Source organism: Strix uralensis, chromosome 27 (genome assembly GCF_047716275.1).
Source record: "Strix uralensis isolate ZFMK-TIS-50842 chromosome 27, bStrUra1, whole genome shotgun sequence".
Taxonomy (NCBI): Eukaryota; Metazoa; Chordata; class Aves; order Strigiformes; family Strigidae; genus Strix; species Strix uralensis.
Window position 1 is genome coordinate 1,828,054 of NC_133998.1, and position 17,072 is coordinate 1,845,125.

At 49.5% G+C, this 17,072-nt stretch overlaps 1 protein-coding gene across 1 annotated transcript; it reads right to left on the reverse strand.

Moving 5' to 3' along the window:
* Positions 1 to 258: 258 nt before the first annotated feature.
* On the reverse strand, positions 259 to 13,522 carry LOC141935319 (ceramide synthase 4-like). The gene is made up of 11 exons (XM_074851441.1): positions 13,468 to 13,522; positions 12,768 to 13,013; positions 10,969 to 11,086; positions 8,813 to 8,931; positions 7,587 to 7,644; positions 6,983 to 7,033; positions 6,159 to 6,251; positions 4,668 to 4,796; positions 4,262 to 4,368; positions 2,074 to 2,218; positions 259 to 983 (listed from the first exon to the last, which is right to left on the reverse strand). Exons 2-11 carry the CDS (start codon positions 12,932 to 12,934, stop codon positions 912 to 914), a joined length of 1,059 nt encoding a protein of 352 aa, XP_074707542.1. The 5' UTR covers positions 12,935 to 13,013; positions 13,468 to 13,522; the 3' UTR covers positions 259 to 911.
* Positions 13,523 to 17,072: the final 3,550 nt, after the last annotated feature.

The following is a 17,072-nucleotide window of genomic DNA, read 5'->3' on the forward strand; positions in this document are numbered from 1 at the left end:
TAAATTCTGAAAATTACATCAGTAATATGTAATTATTACAATAATTACAATATATTACAAGGTGAAAAGTCATCCAACCCCTAAACTATCCCATTAAAATGTTTGTATTGTAACACTCTTCCAATTTTCAAAATGAAACCTCAACAAAATGAATACATCCCTATGGAAAGTTGCCATTTAGACTAAATTATAATTTCTGGTGGAAAAGTGTGCATTTGGAAGAGTTTCAGTTTCTTTCAATTTTAGGACCCTTCTCCCCAAGTAGACATTCCGTTAGCAAAATCTTTTAGACACACAAGCTATCTTGTATAATTCATACAGCAAACACAGCTTGTTGGCCAGGCCTTGTTTGCAGAAATGGTTTATTCTTCCCCAAAGCCTGTCCATTTTATACTATACAACTGAAAACTTGTTTGCCACTTAAGTCAGTGTCTTTGACGTGCAAGGCCTTTCCTGAGGACAATAACTGTTGGCAATAACTGCTAGTATCTTCTGAAATGCCAGGTTAGTTAAATCATCAGCAGTTGCAGTTTATTATCTCATGAACCTTTGGGAAGTTTTTGAGATAACCAGTTAGGTGTCACACCTTCAGCAGCTTGTTCAACCCCTGCTCTGTTTACAGGGAGACTTTGGCTGGTAGACCTTTTTTCCCTGGATAAGTGATCATAAGAGTAGTAGCAAAAGAATGGTCGCAAGAGGAGAAGTGAAATCATCTCCTAGAGTGATTTATAACTGCCTGTAAAAGCTATGATGGAATTCATTCCCATCTAGATGTTGGATGATGCCTCAGGCAGACTACTATGAAGCCATCTGTGAGCTTGTGTGGCCTCTCCCCCCAGGTCCGATTCAGCATCCCTGCTTTCAAGACTCTGCCCAGCTCTTGGTGTTTTGCAGCAAGACCCATATTACATTTAGTTCTTTGCCAGATCCTCTGCTTCGCTCCTGTCACTTTCCTCAGTGTCACTTCTGGCATCTTTTCTTTTCTGTAGGAAAGAAAGACAATGTAAATGAGCTGCAAAACCTATATTATGGTATATACTGCAGGGGACTAGTCCTGTTTTCATTCACAGCACTGGTGTGTTAACCTGACAGCTAGAGTAAAAATAACACGCGATCACGTCCCTGAAGCCAGTGGTGCAATTGTCCCTGCATTGGGAGGTTGCCTTAAACTGCCAGAGGTTGACTTTGTTATGGTTTCACCTAACTTTTGGACACTTTTTTGGTCACCCTAATAATGTAATGTGACCTTCTGAAAATCATAATGTAATGTGACCTTCTGAAAATAAGTTAGTATTTATTCTACACATAGTTATTTTGCATGTTTCCCTGTGCAGTTTGTTACTGTCAAAGCTCTGCAAGTCAACACGTGTTTGCCCGGTGAGCGTATTGACTGTCTCCTCATTTTGCAGTCATCTACGAACTTGATGAGCGTATGTTCCATCATTTCCTCCAGAAAAACTGTTTTTCTCTTAATTTAGCTTCAATGAAGGGGTAGTTCAAGGTAAGCTGAAGGCGTAACACCAACACTGGTGTTTTTTTTTCTCCTGGCCACAGATCCCCAAAGCCTTCACAAAACTACTCAGAGCCTACCAAGATGCCACCAGCTTACGTTAGCAAAGCACGCCAGGGAACGGGCATCTCTGGGGACAAGGTTTCTTCCATGATCCCTATGCAAACTCTGGCATGCATCAAAAGCCTGTGGAATGCACCCAAAACTCAGAGGTGCAAATACACAGCATGGAATCTACCAGGCTTACCTGATTGCTCCTTCCTTACTCTGCTTTGGCCATACCAACAGGTTCCCAGTCTTGCAAACTGCATACAGTTTAGGCCGTGAGGAGAAACGACCATGGATGGCTCCCATGTCACCAGCACACAGCCACAAGCTATAAGTGAGCTGCTGCTCTGGTCTCTGTGAGCAGAGGTATCCACACAACTCCCAACACATGAATTCAGAAGCTCTGCCTGTTGGGTGGTCCCATTTCTCCCACCCCTTCCCTGCAGGAGTCACCCGGGATCTCACGGTCTTTCATGAGTAGTGGTGGCACAGAAGGAGACAAAGATTTTTCATACCGCACCACAGAGGATGACACTGAAGATCATCTGGATGATTAGATAGGACCAGAAAATGTGTAACAACTGCAGGATCAGCAGGAAAGTGTTTATCAGACAGCTTATGAGGAACAACGGAAATTTTGTCACAAAGTAATAGTATGTGCTGTGGGTAAGAGAGAAAGAGAGACAAATCAGGACACCCAAGACTAAAGCAGGGCATTTACCTTCACTCTTACAAGGGTCAAATGTCTTTCTGGGCAACTACTTGGCTCGTGTGACCCCAGTGCAGAGCTGAGCTGTGCTAGGACTGACCATCAGGCTTCACGCTCTGCCCAGCTCTCACAAAGCGTGGCCCGCTTCCCAGAGGACCTGCAGAAACTCTCTATTAAAATCACTAACAATGCGATCGTCTTTGAGGACAGGTTGGTTATCAGAAACATGCAATGCTTCCCAGAAGCAGCAGGAACAGGTAGCATTTCTCCTAAAATGAGTCTGGAGAGGAGCAAAAATTAAACCATAAGGGGACCTGGCAACTGGCACTTAAATAAAAAGATTATAAATTAATTTTTTAACTGAAGTTAGGGAAGAGTTGAGGGTACAGATGAGCAGTTGGGCAGGGCATTGTTTTTGGCAGAAGTCGCAGAAACTATCATCAGTTAGATGGGGACAGAAAGGAGGGAGGTTTGGAAATGTAGAGCAGACAGAGCAGAGAGCAGTTCAACGCAGGAGAGGAATGATGACCACTAGTATGTGTCCTCCTCTGCAAGTTATCTAAGACATGAAATCTAAGACACATTGGAAGCTGGATTGTTGGAGAGACACTACGTCTATTTGCTCTGTTCTTGCCTTCCTAAACATCTGCTTCTTGCTGCTGATGCAGACAGGTGCTGCTCTAGATGGACCCTAGGTCTGACCTGGGACATCTGTTACCTTCTTTGTCCTTATGTTACGATACAGCAGGTTGAGATATTGAGGTGTTTTTGCAGTGGAGACAACTGCAGTCATGGTTATTCTAGTTTCTTTCTCAGGAAAGTTGCCTCAAGCTTTTATTACTTTGCTGAGGGAGCCATTTCACCGCCAGAATCTGGGACTGGTTATGCAAAGTCACCCTCACAGGTGTCCAAACTAAATGGTAGCAGGACCAAAACTCAAAACTCAGCATCTTCAGCGCTGGTATGGAGCCAGGGCAGGAACAGAGGACAGCAATGCACACTTGTGCTTATGTGTGTGTAACATGTCCCATTCAAAAAATTCTTCTGGGTTTAATAAATGAAATGTTTGGTTTTGAAAGAAAACAGAAACCTTAGACTATAACACAAGTGTTGTGGAATGAGTTTCTGGGAAGTTCATTGGAATCAGCTTTTCCAGGGGACTTGGCAGTGGTAAAGAAAGGGGAACAAGTTCAGCCTAGTTAAAGGCTGGGAGTGTGGTCAGGGGTGTGGTCAGCCATTCTCCAAGACTGTGTGTGGCTGCTGGAGGTATCATTGCTGATACTCTCCTGGCACGTCGAGTATCCTACCTCCTGAATCCTTAGCTTGCACTCATGATTTTCTTCTTTTACTTCAAATAGATGATGGGTCACTTTAAATTACTATGCCATTGCTTCTATATTAATTTTATGTTAAGAGAGCTTTAAGCAGGCCTTTCTTAGTCTGCTAAGAAATTCTAACCAGTACAGTTTGTACCTTCTTTCTCTTGTAGGAACCAGCATTTGCAACAGAAGGAGGCAACTTCCTACACAGTGGAAGAGTCACACCAGGTCTTGAGCAGGAGTAGAGGAGAAGGATTACGCTCAGACTGTGGTGGGGCTGGCTTTAGGAGGATGGAGAAAGACAGACCTAAAACATTCCCAGTGCCACAATAGCTCGTGAGAGGTCAGCTGCTGGGGCTGCATGTAAACATCTCATCACAGCATGAGACAGCCCCTGGTGAGACAGGCCCTGCCTGGGAGAGACAGTGAGAGTGTGGGAATGGAAGGACAGAGGCTGTGTCTCTGGATTAATTAATATAGTTAATTAAATAATTAATATAGCTAAAACCCTGGATTTTTTTTCTTGGGTTCCTCAATTCCAGTTGGATTAATCTTTGAGCTTCCCTGTAGTGTCCTGCTCCCTGCCTTCCCTCCCCTCAGCATGGAGGGTCATCTCTCCAGAAGCTCAAATAGCACGTAACACCCATGTTCAGAGAACATTAAAACGTAACTCACGTTAACGGGAAAATGACAAGCCGGGATATGATGAAAACCACAGCGAAAACAATAAAGACTGCTTCACAGACCCGCTTCCATTTCATGTAATGGAGCATCTTGGCAAGCTGTAGAGAGACAAATTGCCGTATGTCCCATGTGCTTGTGTTCTCCTTCCAGGGGGCTGAGGGATTTCCCACGTCCTGCAAGGGTTACCAGGCTTGTGGGGATGTGTTCCAGCCCCTGCGCACTCACTTATTTTTCCCCAAGAGCAATAAATCTGATACTTCCTAAATGCTCTGGCACTATGGAACGTAAGTGGCTCACTTGTGTGGGCCAACACATCCACATGTGTCAAGGCACACAGTGCCCAGTGCTACCCACAGACACAAGCACAGCTCTGCATTTCTGGGTGAGGGTAACTCACCTCTAAAATATAATCGGAGGCATCATGGACCAGCATGACTATCATCCCAAACCGTATCAGATTAGCACAGTAGGAGACAAAGATCAGAGTGATGGTGGCGATGTGGTGGATGATCTGTTCCTTAAAGTCCTGGCATGAGAAGAGAGATTGTCAGGCTTACCTTGACCTGGCAGCACTCGTTCCTGGATGTTGCTGCCTCACTAGGATGTGTCAGATACCTCCACAAGGCATCAGTGCTCCTCCCCACTGTGCTACAGCTCTCTGAGGTCCCACACATTCCCAAGAAGAATGAATGCCCAATTTATGGAAACACGGATAAATACCAGTGAGGTACACATGGGTGCAAACATGCTAGAAGACAGATTTTATAAATTTTCCATGAATCAATCTGCCCTTACAAAGTTCCTTTCTTAACACCCTATATTTTCCTTCCAGACCCCTCCATTGTGTATTGAAGAGCTTTTAATAATGACAGCAGACTGCCCTTGGCCTGGGGCAGGTCCTACCCACTAGCCATAACAGAGGCAGCTCTTCAACCTCCCCATGCTGGCCCTGGAGAGGGACCAATGGGATGGGCTGGAGGTGCTGCAGGCAGTGAATATGCCTTCTCACATGCCTCACGTAAAGGGAGGACCTTGCTGGGTGGTTCATGCCTGCGTGAACAAATCTGTGTGTGCAAAAAGGCCGTGCTTTGGGGGATGAGACGATGACCTCCGAGTGCTCTGTGGTGGGATTGGGAAGGGCAGCTCTGGCTCTGGCCCACGGAGAATCACTGCCAGGCAGTGGGTTCCTGCTGCTTCTTGGAAGCATTGCAGGTGTCCAATAACTGACCTGTCTACAAAGACTACTGCAGTGTTGGTAATTTTGATAGAGTTTCTGTGGGTCCTCTGGGACTCAAGACATGCTTTGTGAGAGCTGGGCAGAGCTCATCTCTGGGGAAAGGCATGAAATCTCCAAAGAGAGATGTGATCATCAAACTAAACAACCAAATGAAGCTGAGGTTGAACCTCAGCTTGTGCAGTTGAACTCAGCTCTGTGCAGTCTCCACTGCAGAACGAGGCGAGGGCAACGGTGGGTGCTGGGTCCATGGGTCCCAGGAGGTCACCTCATCACATGCTGAAAAGCCACACATCTACAGGATGTAGATGTAGCCACGCATCTACAGGACCCTCATCACATCAGGACACAGCCCTCTGGTTCAGGCTACACCTGAGACCAGAGCTGGGAAGGGCCATGATGCCCCTTGGCCAGGCGGGGGGACCCCATATTAGCCCCCGGTGCTTCCCCAGCCCAGCAGGTGGGAAGGCCACACCACACACACGTGGGACCCAGCGCAAGGTGCAATGGTGGGATACGAGAGCTGCAGGGAGCTCATGCGCTCAGGGGTCTTTGTGGCAGCATGTGTGCCCTGTCCTTTGTATTCCTGGGGAGCTGACAGAGGGAGAGGAAAGCCTCCTGGCAGGGGGTTGCAGTTGTGCTGCTGTCACTCACCTTCCTCTTCACATCGAAGGGCAGGGTAGCCACCAGTGAGCAGTAGAAGGAGAGCTCCAGCAGGTAGAACCAGTCCAATGCAGATGGGAGAGGCTGTGAGACAAGCGACAGGCAGCATGACATCCCTCCCTAGCCCTGGGGGATGGGAGAGGGGAAGGGTCTTCCCAGGCAAGGCCCCTTCATTCAACCCGTGTTTGGGACAGCAGGGCTTGAATTTTCATGTTCCCTGTGACTGAACTGTTTGCTGATGTGCTGACAAACCTGGTCCAAAAGCAGAACCAGCCCTGGCCAGTCTGCAGAGGGACTTAGAGGAGTCGGGGTCTCCCCTCTGCAGGGGGTTGGGACATCTCTCATCTCCATCCCTGCTTTGAGAGGTTGAGGGATGTCCTGACTGTCTGGTCCCTTTTGTGGCTGCATACACAGAGCTGCTTCCAGCCAGGCTTGGGTTACAGAGAATCTCATCGAGAGGAGGTGCCTGTTCAGGGCAGAGACTCTCTGTCCACTATCATACGGAGCACCTATGAGGAGCTTGTCAAGAAGAGAGTCAAAGCCATTTGCCATGGTGCGAGGATGAGAGACAGCAGGCATAAGTTGAAATAAGAGAGGTGGGTGCAAGGGGAAACTTTTTCATCATGAGGACAGTCAAACAGTGGGCTAGGTTGTGTTCTCTCCATCCTTGAAGGTTTTCAAAACGACTGGAGAAAACCCTGGGTAACCTGGTCTGATCTCACAGCTGAGTGCTGCAAGCAGGAAGTTGGACAAGAGACCTTCTGGTCCCCCTTCCAATATGAATTATCCTGTGATTCCATGCACTTGCTGCTCACCTGTTGTGGATATTTCAGCCAGCACACGGTGTGGTCCCAAAACCAGGGCTTCTGTGCAGAGAGAAGGCAGCGGTAAGAACTCGTAGCCTTTTAATGACACGTATTGACCATGTGAAGAAGTACTTTAAGAAGTCAGCGTGCCCATGTTAGATCCAATTCGCCTTTGAGCTTTGGAAAAAGTGGTTGGCAAAATGCATTTGTCATTAGTGAACACACAGGATGTCACATAGAGGGTCTCAACATGCAGTGGGCAGCAGCCACAGTCAGGACAGGGTCTGGTTTTGGCTGAGGTGCAGGGGCTGTCTGTGGGTTATCGGTGAGGAATCACACAGTGATCTAAGACAGGGAAAGCCATGGTAACGTCACAGACACCTGGCCAGGTTCACCCAGGGAAAGGGGGACTGTTCTGCTGAATCAGAATTGGGAATGGTTCTGCTCCGTGCCCCTGAATTTGTCCTTCTTTGGCTTTGGACCCACAGCTGTGGCCACACATGATCTTTGGATGGGCTCTCCGAAATGGCCCAGGACCATTGGCCTCATTTGCCATGAACGAGGAAGCCCTGAACAGGGTCACTCCATAGCATCACTCTGCTCACGTACTTACATCATACAGGAGACCCAGCCCAGAGAAGAATGAGGTGAAATAGAATGTAAATCTCCAGCTAAAACAGAAAAAAAAAAAAAAAAAAATTATGACTTCCTCTAGAGTTGGAGCAGCTCCCCAGCCCGTGCCCAGGACGCTGCAAAGCCCACAGGGGAACCTACGCTTGTTTGGGCGGGGATTTGCAGAACCTCAGCTCCTTTTGCACATGCACGTGTGTGTTGTTAAGGCAACAGGGTATCCACAGCCCACCCAGGCTCCGCTGCGGCCCACGCGGTGCCCAAATTCCTGCCGTACTGCATCAGCATTAAACAGGATGCAGCATGACTACCAAGATGCCTCTACCTGTCTCCCTTTGCTATGTGGGTGTTTGTAGATCACCTATGCAAATGTTTATATGCCACAGCCTGTGGAAGGCACCTAACTTTTCCCAGTGATGGCACAGGAATACCAGGGGTCTTAGGAGTTTCTTCAGAAATGCTGCAGTGTGAAGCACTAAGCAAGTTTTTTCGGGAGAATATTTTTTAAAAAGCGTAACAACAGGATTCAAGCACTGAATAATTTATTTTTCAGAGGGGGAGGGAGAGTAGATCTCACACCTGATAGGGGTCTTTGTGTACATACAGCATTAGACCTCAAGCTGAGAACCAGAGGTAACCTGACTTCTGGTCAATACACTTGGTGACTCCTCTCTCCCTTCTGACTCCACGTATGGATGAGATATGCAGGAAGATTTCATACAAGAGAGCAAATAACTTGAGGAAAAGGAATGCTTTCTGGCGTTTTTCAGTTTTACCTCCCTCTGTTCACGGCTTGCACTGCCTACTAACTGCACTTTATGGATTTATTTTATGATCCATGCTGAGAATATTTTAAAATTTTAATTTCGTATCATCTTGAGAAGAAGTTTGACACGTTTTGCAAATGGCAATGCTGCTCAAAATCCCTCCAGCAGCTGAGATTTAAACCCGACCTCCATCAAGGCCAGTGGACTCTTCTGAGGCAACTTTAACTTTTTAAAGTTAAAAGTGGAAAGGAAGGAAGGATGAAGCTGGCAGCGTGCAGGGGTGGGACCCAGTCTCGTGGTACAAAGTCTCCATTCGCAGCCACAGCTGGCAGCAGGCTCCTCTGGGGGTGTGTCTGGGGCTACGGACAGGGCAGGGGATGGTGATGCAGTGCAGACCTTGCTGAAGGTCTCCATCACCAGAAGCCCCTGCTGGCCCACCTACCTGGCCTCGCAGAACTTCTTCATCAGCCTGGGCCGGTCCTGGGCCCGCCGGTGCCGGAACCAGGTTTCCACCTCTTTGACTGGCAGGTCGCTTTGCTTGGCCAGTGAAACCAGGTCCCCCTAGAAAACAGCAGGGAAGCAGGACTCAGCCTTCCTAAGGCTGTGTGCCCCCATGGAAGGGGGAAGAGCTGTGCCCCTGCAGGCTGCCTCTGCTGCTGTGGGTCCATGTTTCCCCAAAGAACACCTTTCTTTGGAAAAAAACCCATAATTGTATCAGCTCTATTTGCATATGTGAACCCCCAAATCATTTTGGCCATGTTAAAACTGCAATTCAGTCGTATCTAAATGCAGGTTCAGAAGTAAGCACAGGCTCTCCCTGGTTAAATTTTGCCAGCTTACACAATGGGATTCAATGTCTTTGCTAAAAAAGTCTAAATAATTTTTTTTTCCACCTCTGATGCAATTTTGACTGAGTATCAGCTACAGATAGCAAACTTCAAGATAAGTTTTAGCTTGTGATGATAAAAAAACCCAAGCACATAGTTCACTCAGTAATGTCAGAAAAAGCATCTGAGTGACTGCACATTCACAGGCTGAAAAGCATAATTTCTAACATGCTCTGTTTTATGCATGCATTCCAAATAAAACTACTCAGCCTTAAGATTTACAAACTGAGATTAAAATGAATGTAAAAATGAGCTCATGAGCATTTTTTAATCATTCTGACAAAGCTTCATAGAAATTTAAGTAAAAAAAAAAAATTTAAAATCCATGGATTAGTGTGAGTCATAATCCAGGCTCAAAGAGTTGCAGTGAATGGAGTTAAGCCCAGTTGTTGGCCGGTCACAAGTGGTGTTCCCCAGGGCTCAGTACTGGGGCCAGTTCTGTTTAATATCTTTATCAATGATCTGTGTGAGGGTATCAAGTGCACCCTCAATCAGTTTGCAGACAACACCAAGTTGGGCAGGAGTGTTGATCTGCTTGAGGGTCAAAAGGCTCTACAGAGGGATCTGGACAGGCCGGAGTGATGGGCCAAGGCCAACTGTGTGAGGTTCAACAAAGCTCCGTGCTGAGTCCTACACCTGGGTCACAACCACCCCACACAACGCTACAGGCTTGGGGAAGAGTGACTGGAAAGATGCCCGGCAGAAAAGGACCTGGGGGTGTTGGTCCACAGTCAGTTGAATATGGGCCAGCAGTGTGCCCAAGAAGGCCAATGGCATCCTGGCTTGTATCAGCCATAGCGTGGCCAGCAGGGACAGGGAAGGGATCTGACCCCTGTGCTCGGCACTGGTGAGGCCGCCCCTCGATGAGTGGGTTCAGTTTTGGGCCCCTCACTACAAAAAGGCCATTGAATGACTCGAGCGTGTCCAGAGAAGGGCAACGGAGCTGGTGCAGGGTCTGGAGCACAGGTCTGATGGGGAGCGGCTGAGGGAACTGGAGTTGTTTACTCTGGAAGAAAGGAGGCTCAGGGGAGACCTTATCACTCTCTGTAACTACCTGGAAGAGGTTGTAGCGAGGTGGGTGTCAGTCTCTTCTCCCAGGTAACAAGTGATAGGACGAGAGGAAATGGCCTCAAGTTGCAGCAGGGAAGGTTTCAGTTGGGTATTAGGAAAAATTTATTCACTGCCAGGCTTGTCAAGCCTTGGAACAGGCTGCCCGGGGACGCAGTTGAGTCACCAACCCTGGAGGCGTTTAGAAGACGTGTAGGCGCGGCGCTTAGGGACATGGTTTAGTGGTGGACTTGGCAGTGTTAGGTTTATGGTTGCACTCTATGATTTTAAGGGTCTTTTCCAACCTAAATGATTCTATGATTCTGAAGGACTTGCAGTTCTGCTAAAAATAAAGAGCCTTATCCATAGACTGTACCCAAACGGGGCGATGGCTGCGTCCCTAGCGGAGCCAGCAGCTCTCATACCACCACCTGCTGTATTCGATACGCAGCAGCTCCGGGGGTGCTGGGACTGCAGCTGTTGAACATATCGGAAGATGCTGAGATACTTGTGTATAAATATATATTTTTTTTCTTCCCTGGAAGGCTGGTTAGCAGTAACGGCCTTGCCTCTGAGGCTGTCTTGGTTGGGCTGGGGTATCTGGACAGAGAGAAGGTGTTACTTGCCTGAGCGCTCAGGACACCGGGACACAGGGGACACTCACCTTCTTTGGGGTCCTGCCCAGCAGAACGTAGAAGCCTTCCAGCGTGGCATTGGGCTGAACTTTGGGCCTCCGCTTGTCACTCACACCCAACCTCCTGCCCAAGGGCAGAGCTACAGTTCTGAAAGAGGAAAGAGAGTTCAGGCAGGAGAGGACGTGTGTGCCCACGCTGTGAGCCAGAGTCAGCCAAGAGCAAGATCCTGCCAGCGCTGTATCCTGTGCACGAATTCACCACACCAGGGGCCCAGCCCTGCCCTGGGTGCTCACATACCCAGCCCGAGGGCACCAGCACACCCCAACTACGCATGCACAGCCCAAGGGACCCAGTACTGCTCCAGGGGCACACGCAAAGCCTAGCGCCTCTGTCAGGTCAATGCTCTTTCTTGAGAGAGATGCAATGGCACCAAAGTAAAGGTGAGGCATGCTGGATCTGCAGTGGAGACAACAATAACAACTACAAAGTAAGCAAACTTTAATTCTTCCGCCAAGGCCCTGAGACACCTTGCATTTCTCTGCGTTGGAGTGCATGGTGGTCACCTTTACAACGTTCCCAAGCAGTCCAGACCGTGCCATGAAATGAGTCTGCAAGTGTTTGAGTGAATGAGTCTGCAAGTGTTTGTCCCGTGTGCTGTGCCCACTGGCTGAAGCAGGAGCCAAGGACGGAGCACAGGGGGACATCCTAGTTCCTGCAGGAAACATTGGCTTTGCAGGAAAATCCAGCAAGGCTCTAGTGGAAGACACTGGTTTCTAAAAATCTCATTGTTTCTAGGAAGACAATCAAGTGCAACACCTTTGAGGGAAGACCTGATGACCCCAGAATTAATTCTGGCTCTTTCTCCAGCCCGTCTGTCACAGCTTCTCCCATGGCTGTGCGCAGCGGGCAGGAGCCAGCTCTCCAGGGAGATGGGCTAGTGCTCCCCCAGCTCCATTAGGCCACAGGAGAAAGCCCATGTCCCAGCTGAGGGATGTTTGCTGAGCACAGCCTTGCTACTTCACAACCCCCCCTGCCCAAAGTCCTGCTCTGCCTGGTGGGGAAGCATCTGAGCAGCTCTGACCACACTAGCACTGCCCTGCTTCAACTCATCAGCTCCTGTGCGTGAGGGTTGGTCTGGAAAAGGGGCCCAAAGCCCAGTCTGGGTCCATCTCCTGTGCTGAGCCATGTGGAACTGCCTCATTTCCACAGGCGAGTCCTGGGGAGGTGCCAGTGGGTCCTCAGGCTCCCCTGGGCAGTACCATTTCCCTCAGCCAAGTGAATGCCCACAGCTACGGCAACTGGGGTGCATCACCCCTGATCGAACTGGGGACCTCTGGTGCTGGGAGGAGACAGCAGGGCAGAGCTGGGCAAGGAGGAGCGGTGTGAGCAAAGCGGTCCCACAGTGAGCCCCAGGAGCCATGGACACCCCCTCCTCCTGCCTCTGTGCTGACAATGGGGGCTCACTTGGGAGCATCCTCTAGGATCAGGCTGAGCCCTGGCTCAGCTGGGGGATCCCAACACTGACGTACCCGGCAAATCTGTGTTGCAAGCTCCCACTTGGCCTCTCTCCAGAGGGACCCTCCACCCACAGCTGAGGTGTGACTGACTGACTTGTCTTTACACAGCTGCTGGTACAGGTTACAAGTACAGGAGAGAGGGAGGGCAGGGCAAAGAGCTGCCACGGAAATACCACATGTCACAAAAAGCAGAGAGATTCAGTATTCTTGGGGACAATCCGTTTTGTAGTGGCCAGGAAGGAGGTAAGGATTAGTCTGGAGCAACTCTGCAAGACACTGGTGGCAAGAGAAACCAGATTGGCTGCACTCACCTTTCAAAGATGCATCGGACAATGATCAAGAGCAGGGCACCAGGGATGCAGAGCAGGAGGTTCTGAGGCTGTGGGTAGTGTACATCTGCAGACTCCTTCATGTCTTCCCAGGTAGCTCCAGGCGGCAGCCAATATTCGTGGTGCCAGAACCCCTCTGATAGTCCCATCCTGGTCGAGACGGCGGGCACAGAAAGCAGAGCCTCTGGGATTCAGCAAGCAGGTAGCAGTAAGGCATAAAACTCACTCCTAAATCAGGAATCCCAGCAAAACAGCTCATCAGTCACACTCCCCACCTCTCACTTGATCCCATTACTTCAGACTAGTTGAAATAGCATCGCTTGTTCTGACCTGCCCGTGAGCTTGGAGGTGGGGTAAGATGTCCTAGTACAAGAAAGTAATTTAGTGGGTGTCAAGGAGGTGGCTAACTTCAATTACACTCTGCTGCGCAGATGACTGTCACCTGGTGACAGTAATAACAGGGGCTTCTCTCTTGCTCGCTCCACCAGCCTTTTCCTTAGGCTGTGAAGCCCTCACTTACTAATCAGCTCTGACACCTGGCAGAGGGTGTGGTCCCAGGTGAGACTGGCCACAGCCATAAAGATCTTCTTGCACCCTCAGGGCCCCAACAGTCTCAGTTTTGGTTCCTCCGTCTTGCCCAGCAACGTCCCGTATCCTATTTGCATTTTGAACCATCACATACCGAGCACTAAGTGGATATGCCGCTCCCCAAAACTACTCTGAAGTGCTGACGCTCCGCCCAGCACTTCAGGAGACGTTCTTGGTGCACCACGTTGCTCTCCTCCGTATTGTTTCACTTGGGTTTTGTCACTCAGTCCCTCAGTACCATAAAACCTTCTGCTCGCAGTCATTCTGCATCATCAGCATGAGTAACTTTCATTATCAGCCAATTTTGCCATCTGCCTTTCCCTCCCCCTTTTTTGGGGCACCTACAACAATACAGAGCTGCAAAAAAATCCCTGTTGGTCTCATGGTAACGCCTCAGAGAGATTTCTCTAAGTCTGTGGTGAGGGACCTTTCTGAATGCCTTTGTAAAGCGAAGTAGGTAGCAAGTTCTCTCCTCTGCATGTGCTCACTGACTCTTTGGGATAACTCCAGCAGAGTGAGACATAATTTTCTCATACACAACCCATGGGGACTCTTTCCTCTAATATTATGTGTTTCCACAAATTCCATCATTTATTCACAGAATCACAGAATCATCTAGGTTGGAAAAGACCTTGAAGATCATCCAGTCCCACCATGAACCTCACCCTGACCGTTCCCAACTCCACCAGATCCCTCAGCGCTATGTCGACCCGATTCTTCAACCCCTCCAGGGATGGGGACTCCCCCCCTGCCCTGGGCAGCCCATTCCAACGCCCAACAGCCCCTTCTGCAAAGAAATCCTTCCTAAGAGCCAGTCTAAACCTTCCCTGGCGCAACTTGAGGCCATTCCCTCTTGTCCTGGCGCTGGTTCCTTGGCTGAAGAGACTCATCCCCCCTCTCTGCACCCTCCTTTCAGGGAGTTGGAGAGGGCCAGGAGGTCTCCTCTCAGCCTCCTCTTCTCCAGACTAAACCCCCCCAGTTCCCTCAGCCGCTCCCCATCAGACCTGTGCTCCAGACCCTGCACCAGCTCCGTTGCCCTTCTCTGGACACGCTCGAGTCATTCAATGACCTTTTTGGAGTGAGGGGCCCAAAACTGAACCCACTCATTGAGGGGCGGCCTCACCAGTGCCGAGCACAGGGGTCAGATCCCTTCCCTGTCCCTGCTGGCCACGCTATTTCTGATACAGGCCAGGATGCCATTGGCCGCCTTGGCCACCTGGGCACACTGCTGGCTCCTGTTCAGCCGGCTGGCAATCAACCCCGCCAGGTCCCTCTCTGACTGGCAGCTCTCCAGCCACTCCTCCCCAAGCCTGTAGCGCTGCTGCTGGTTATTACACTGCTCTGATGTCAGACTACAGCTGGCTGTGCCTCTTCACATTCCCACTTGGAAACTTAGATTTTTCTGGTAACAAGATTGAAACAAAAAATGGCATTCTGCAGTTGGCAGTTTAACTCCTTCTAGTACGAGTTTGCTCTTGACACCTGAGTGAACGCCAGGCAGGTTTGCTATTATCCAGTTAGTGTGTTTGCTATGTAACATCTTCTCACCCACCAGCCTGAGATGGATCTTCTCTGGGCTTCTAAGCAGGGAAGTCACATGCAGGCAGCTCACTGAATTTTTTGGTTCTAGCCTGATCTTGTCTCCGTGTTCTTGCTATATGCCTCGATTATCTATGACTATTTGGGCCCCTCACTCCAAAAAGGCCATTGAATGACTCGAGCGTGTCCAGAGAAGGGCAACGGAGCTGGTGCAGGGTCTGGAGCACAGGTCTGATGGGGAGCGGCTGAGGGAACTGGGGGGGTTTAGTGTGGAGAAGAGGAGGCTGAGGGGAGACCTCCTGGCCCTCTCCAACTCCCTGAAAGGAGGGTGCAGAGAGGGGGGAGGAGTCTCTTGAGCCAATGAACCAGCGGCAGGACAAGAGGGAATGGCCTCAAGCTGCGCCAGGGCAGGGTCAGACTGGCTCTTAGGAAGGATTTCTTTGCAGAAGGGGCTGTTGGGCGTTGGAATGGGCTGCCCAGGGCAGGGGGGGAGTCCCCATCCCTGGAGGGGTTGAAGAGTCGGGTTGAGCCAGCGCTGAGGGATCTGGTGGAGTTGGGATCTGTCAGTGCTGGGTTAACGGTTGGACTAGATGATCTTCAAGGTCCTTTCCAACCCGGATGATTCTGTGATTCTGTGACTCCCGCAGTCTTTCCAATGTTTCAGAGACTGGTATTGCCTTTCGTATTGTTTCTCAACATATTTCTTGGCCTGCTTTATTGCAAGTTCACATTAGTCTGCCAAAGTTACATGTCCTTTCAACTTTCCTCGTTTAGACATGACTTTTTAACGCTGCCTTCCTGTTCTATGGGACGCCCTTACCTGCAGGCACTGTGTCTGGTGCACATGTGTGCGTAAGAAAAACAGTGTCTTTCAACGTGTAGCCAACCAAGGAAAGGTTCCCTTGGGCATACGTGTCTAAATGAAAAAAATGCAGTGGACGTACATCTCTGATGTTTCCCGAGTGTGTGCAGGGGGAAGGGAACAACTGTGACAAACTGCTCTTAAAACAAGATCCCAAACAGCCCCTCACTCTTCTCTAAAGATGTCCGCATGGTCTGGAGTCAGCAGATTCATGTCAGCTGTAATTTTGGGCTACGATGACCAGATGCCACCCTGGGGGCCATGTTTTTGCCACTCCTTGACTCACCCATCACACAGCAGCCTGGGAGCACCAGTAAATGTTCTTTTTCTTGTAGCTCACCTGGTGTTGGACACCTCATCTCCAACAGCTGCTTGCTAACATGCGATGCACTTTCTCTGTGCACATGTGGTGATAAAAATACAGGGTAAAGAGATCCAGATTCTGCTGTGGTGCCCCGTGCTCCATCTGCTCTGCTGGGTTTTTCAGCAGACACGTGATAGTCTTGCTGCAGGCTTCCTACAACAGCTTCTCTGTGCTTGGGGCTGTGATGTCCCTAGTATGGAGGGGGTGGGGGGAGTTTATACACTAAATTCATAAACAGTATCACAGCACTCACAAGCTTCCCAACACTGGCACAGACATAGAGAAGGTGGAACAACAGGGCGAGGAAGCTGATTACAGACAGAACTTCTTTAAGCAAGTTGATGGCAAGAAAACTTGCCCCAGTGACTCATCACTGTCATGCTCCGTTCCTCAGCTAAAAGCAGCACTCAATCAAGTCCAACAGCTCTCCTGAATCCTTGGTGTATCCTTTCACAAGAACCAGATTTGCTTCCTAATAAGCTTATCTCAATCTTCAGGGGGGACAGCAAAGCCCTGAGGATAAAATTCAGCAGGCATCAACATATGTCTGCACCATCTCCACAGCGCACTGTGCAGCCCCTGGGAGGCATTCTGCTCCTCAGGTGAGAGGTGGTGTGGTTTTACAACAGGGGTCTTTCCTAGTCTTCTAAAACTTCGTGAAAAATAAAAATATACATTAATTTCTCTCCTCCTACCCTCACAAGTCCAAAGCATTTCCCCAGCTGGCCTGGCAGTACCAAGTAACCCGGTCCACCCCCTAGGTCTAGTGTAGGGGTGCCCCAAAGTGTCTTTTGTTCCAGGGCCAAATGCAGTTTTACCCAGTAGGAGACAAATCAGGCATCTCCAGTTCTCTACTGGCATGGCCCAGTACGGCCCCACCTGCTGGGTATGCACCATCCTCTCCACGCAGGCTGCACGTGTATCGACCTCGGAA

Coding starts and splice junctions, on each gene's coding strand:
- LOC141935319 (XM_074851441.1), bottom strand. CDS start 12,934: ATGGGACTATCAGAGGGGTTCTGGCACCACGAATATTGGCTGCCGCCT. Junction 11,087..12,767: donor GTCCGATGCATCTTTGAAAG/GTGAGTGCAGCC, acceptor TTCCTCTTTCAG/AACTGTAGCTCTGCCCTTGG. Junction 4,797..6,158: donor CCTTCGATGTGAAGAGGAAG/GTGAGTGACAGC, acceptor TTCTCATGCCAG/GACTTTAAGGAACAGATCAT.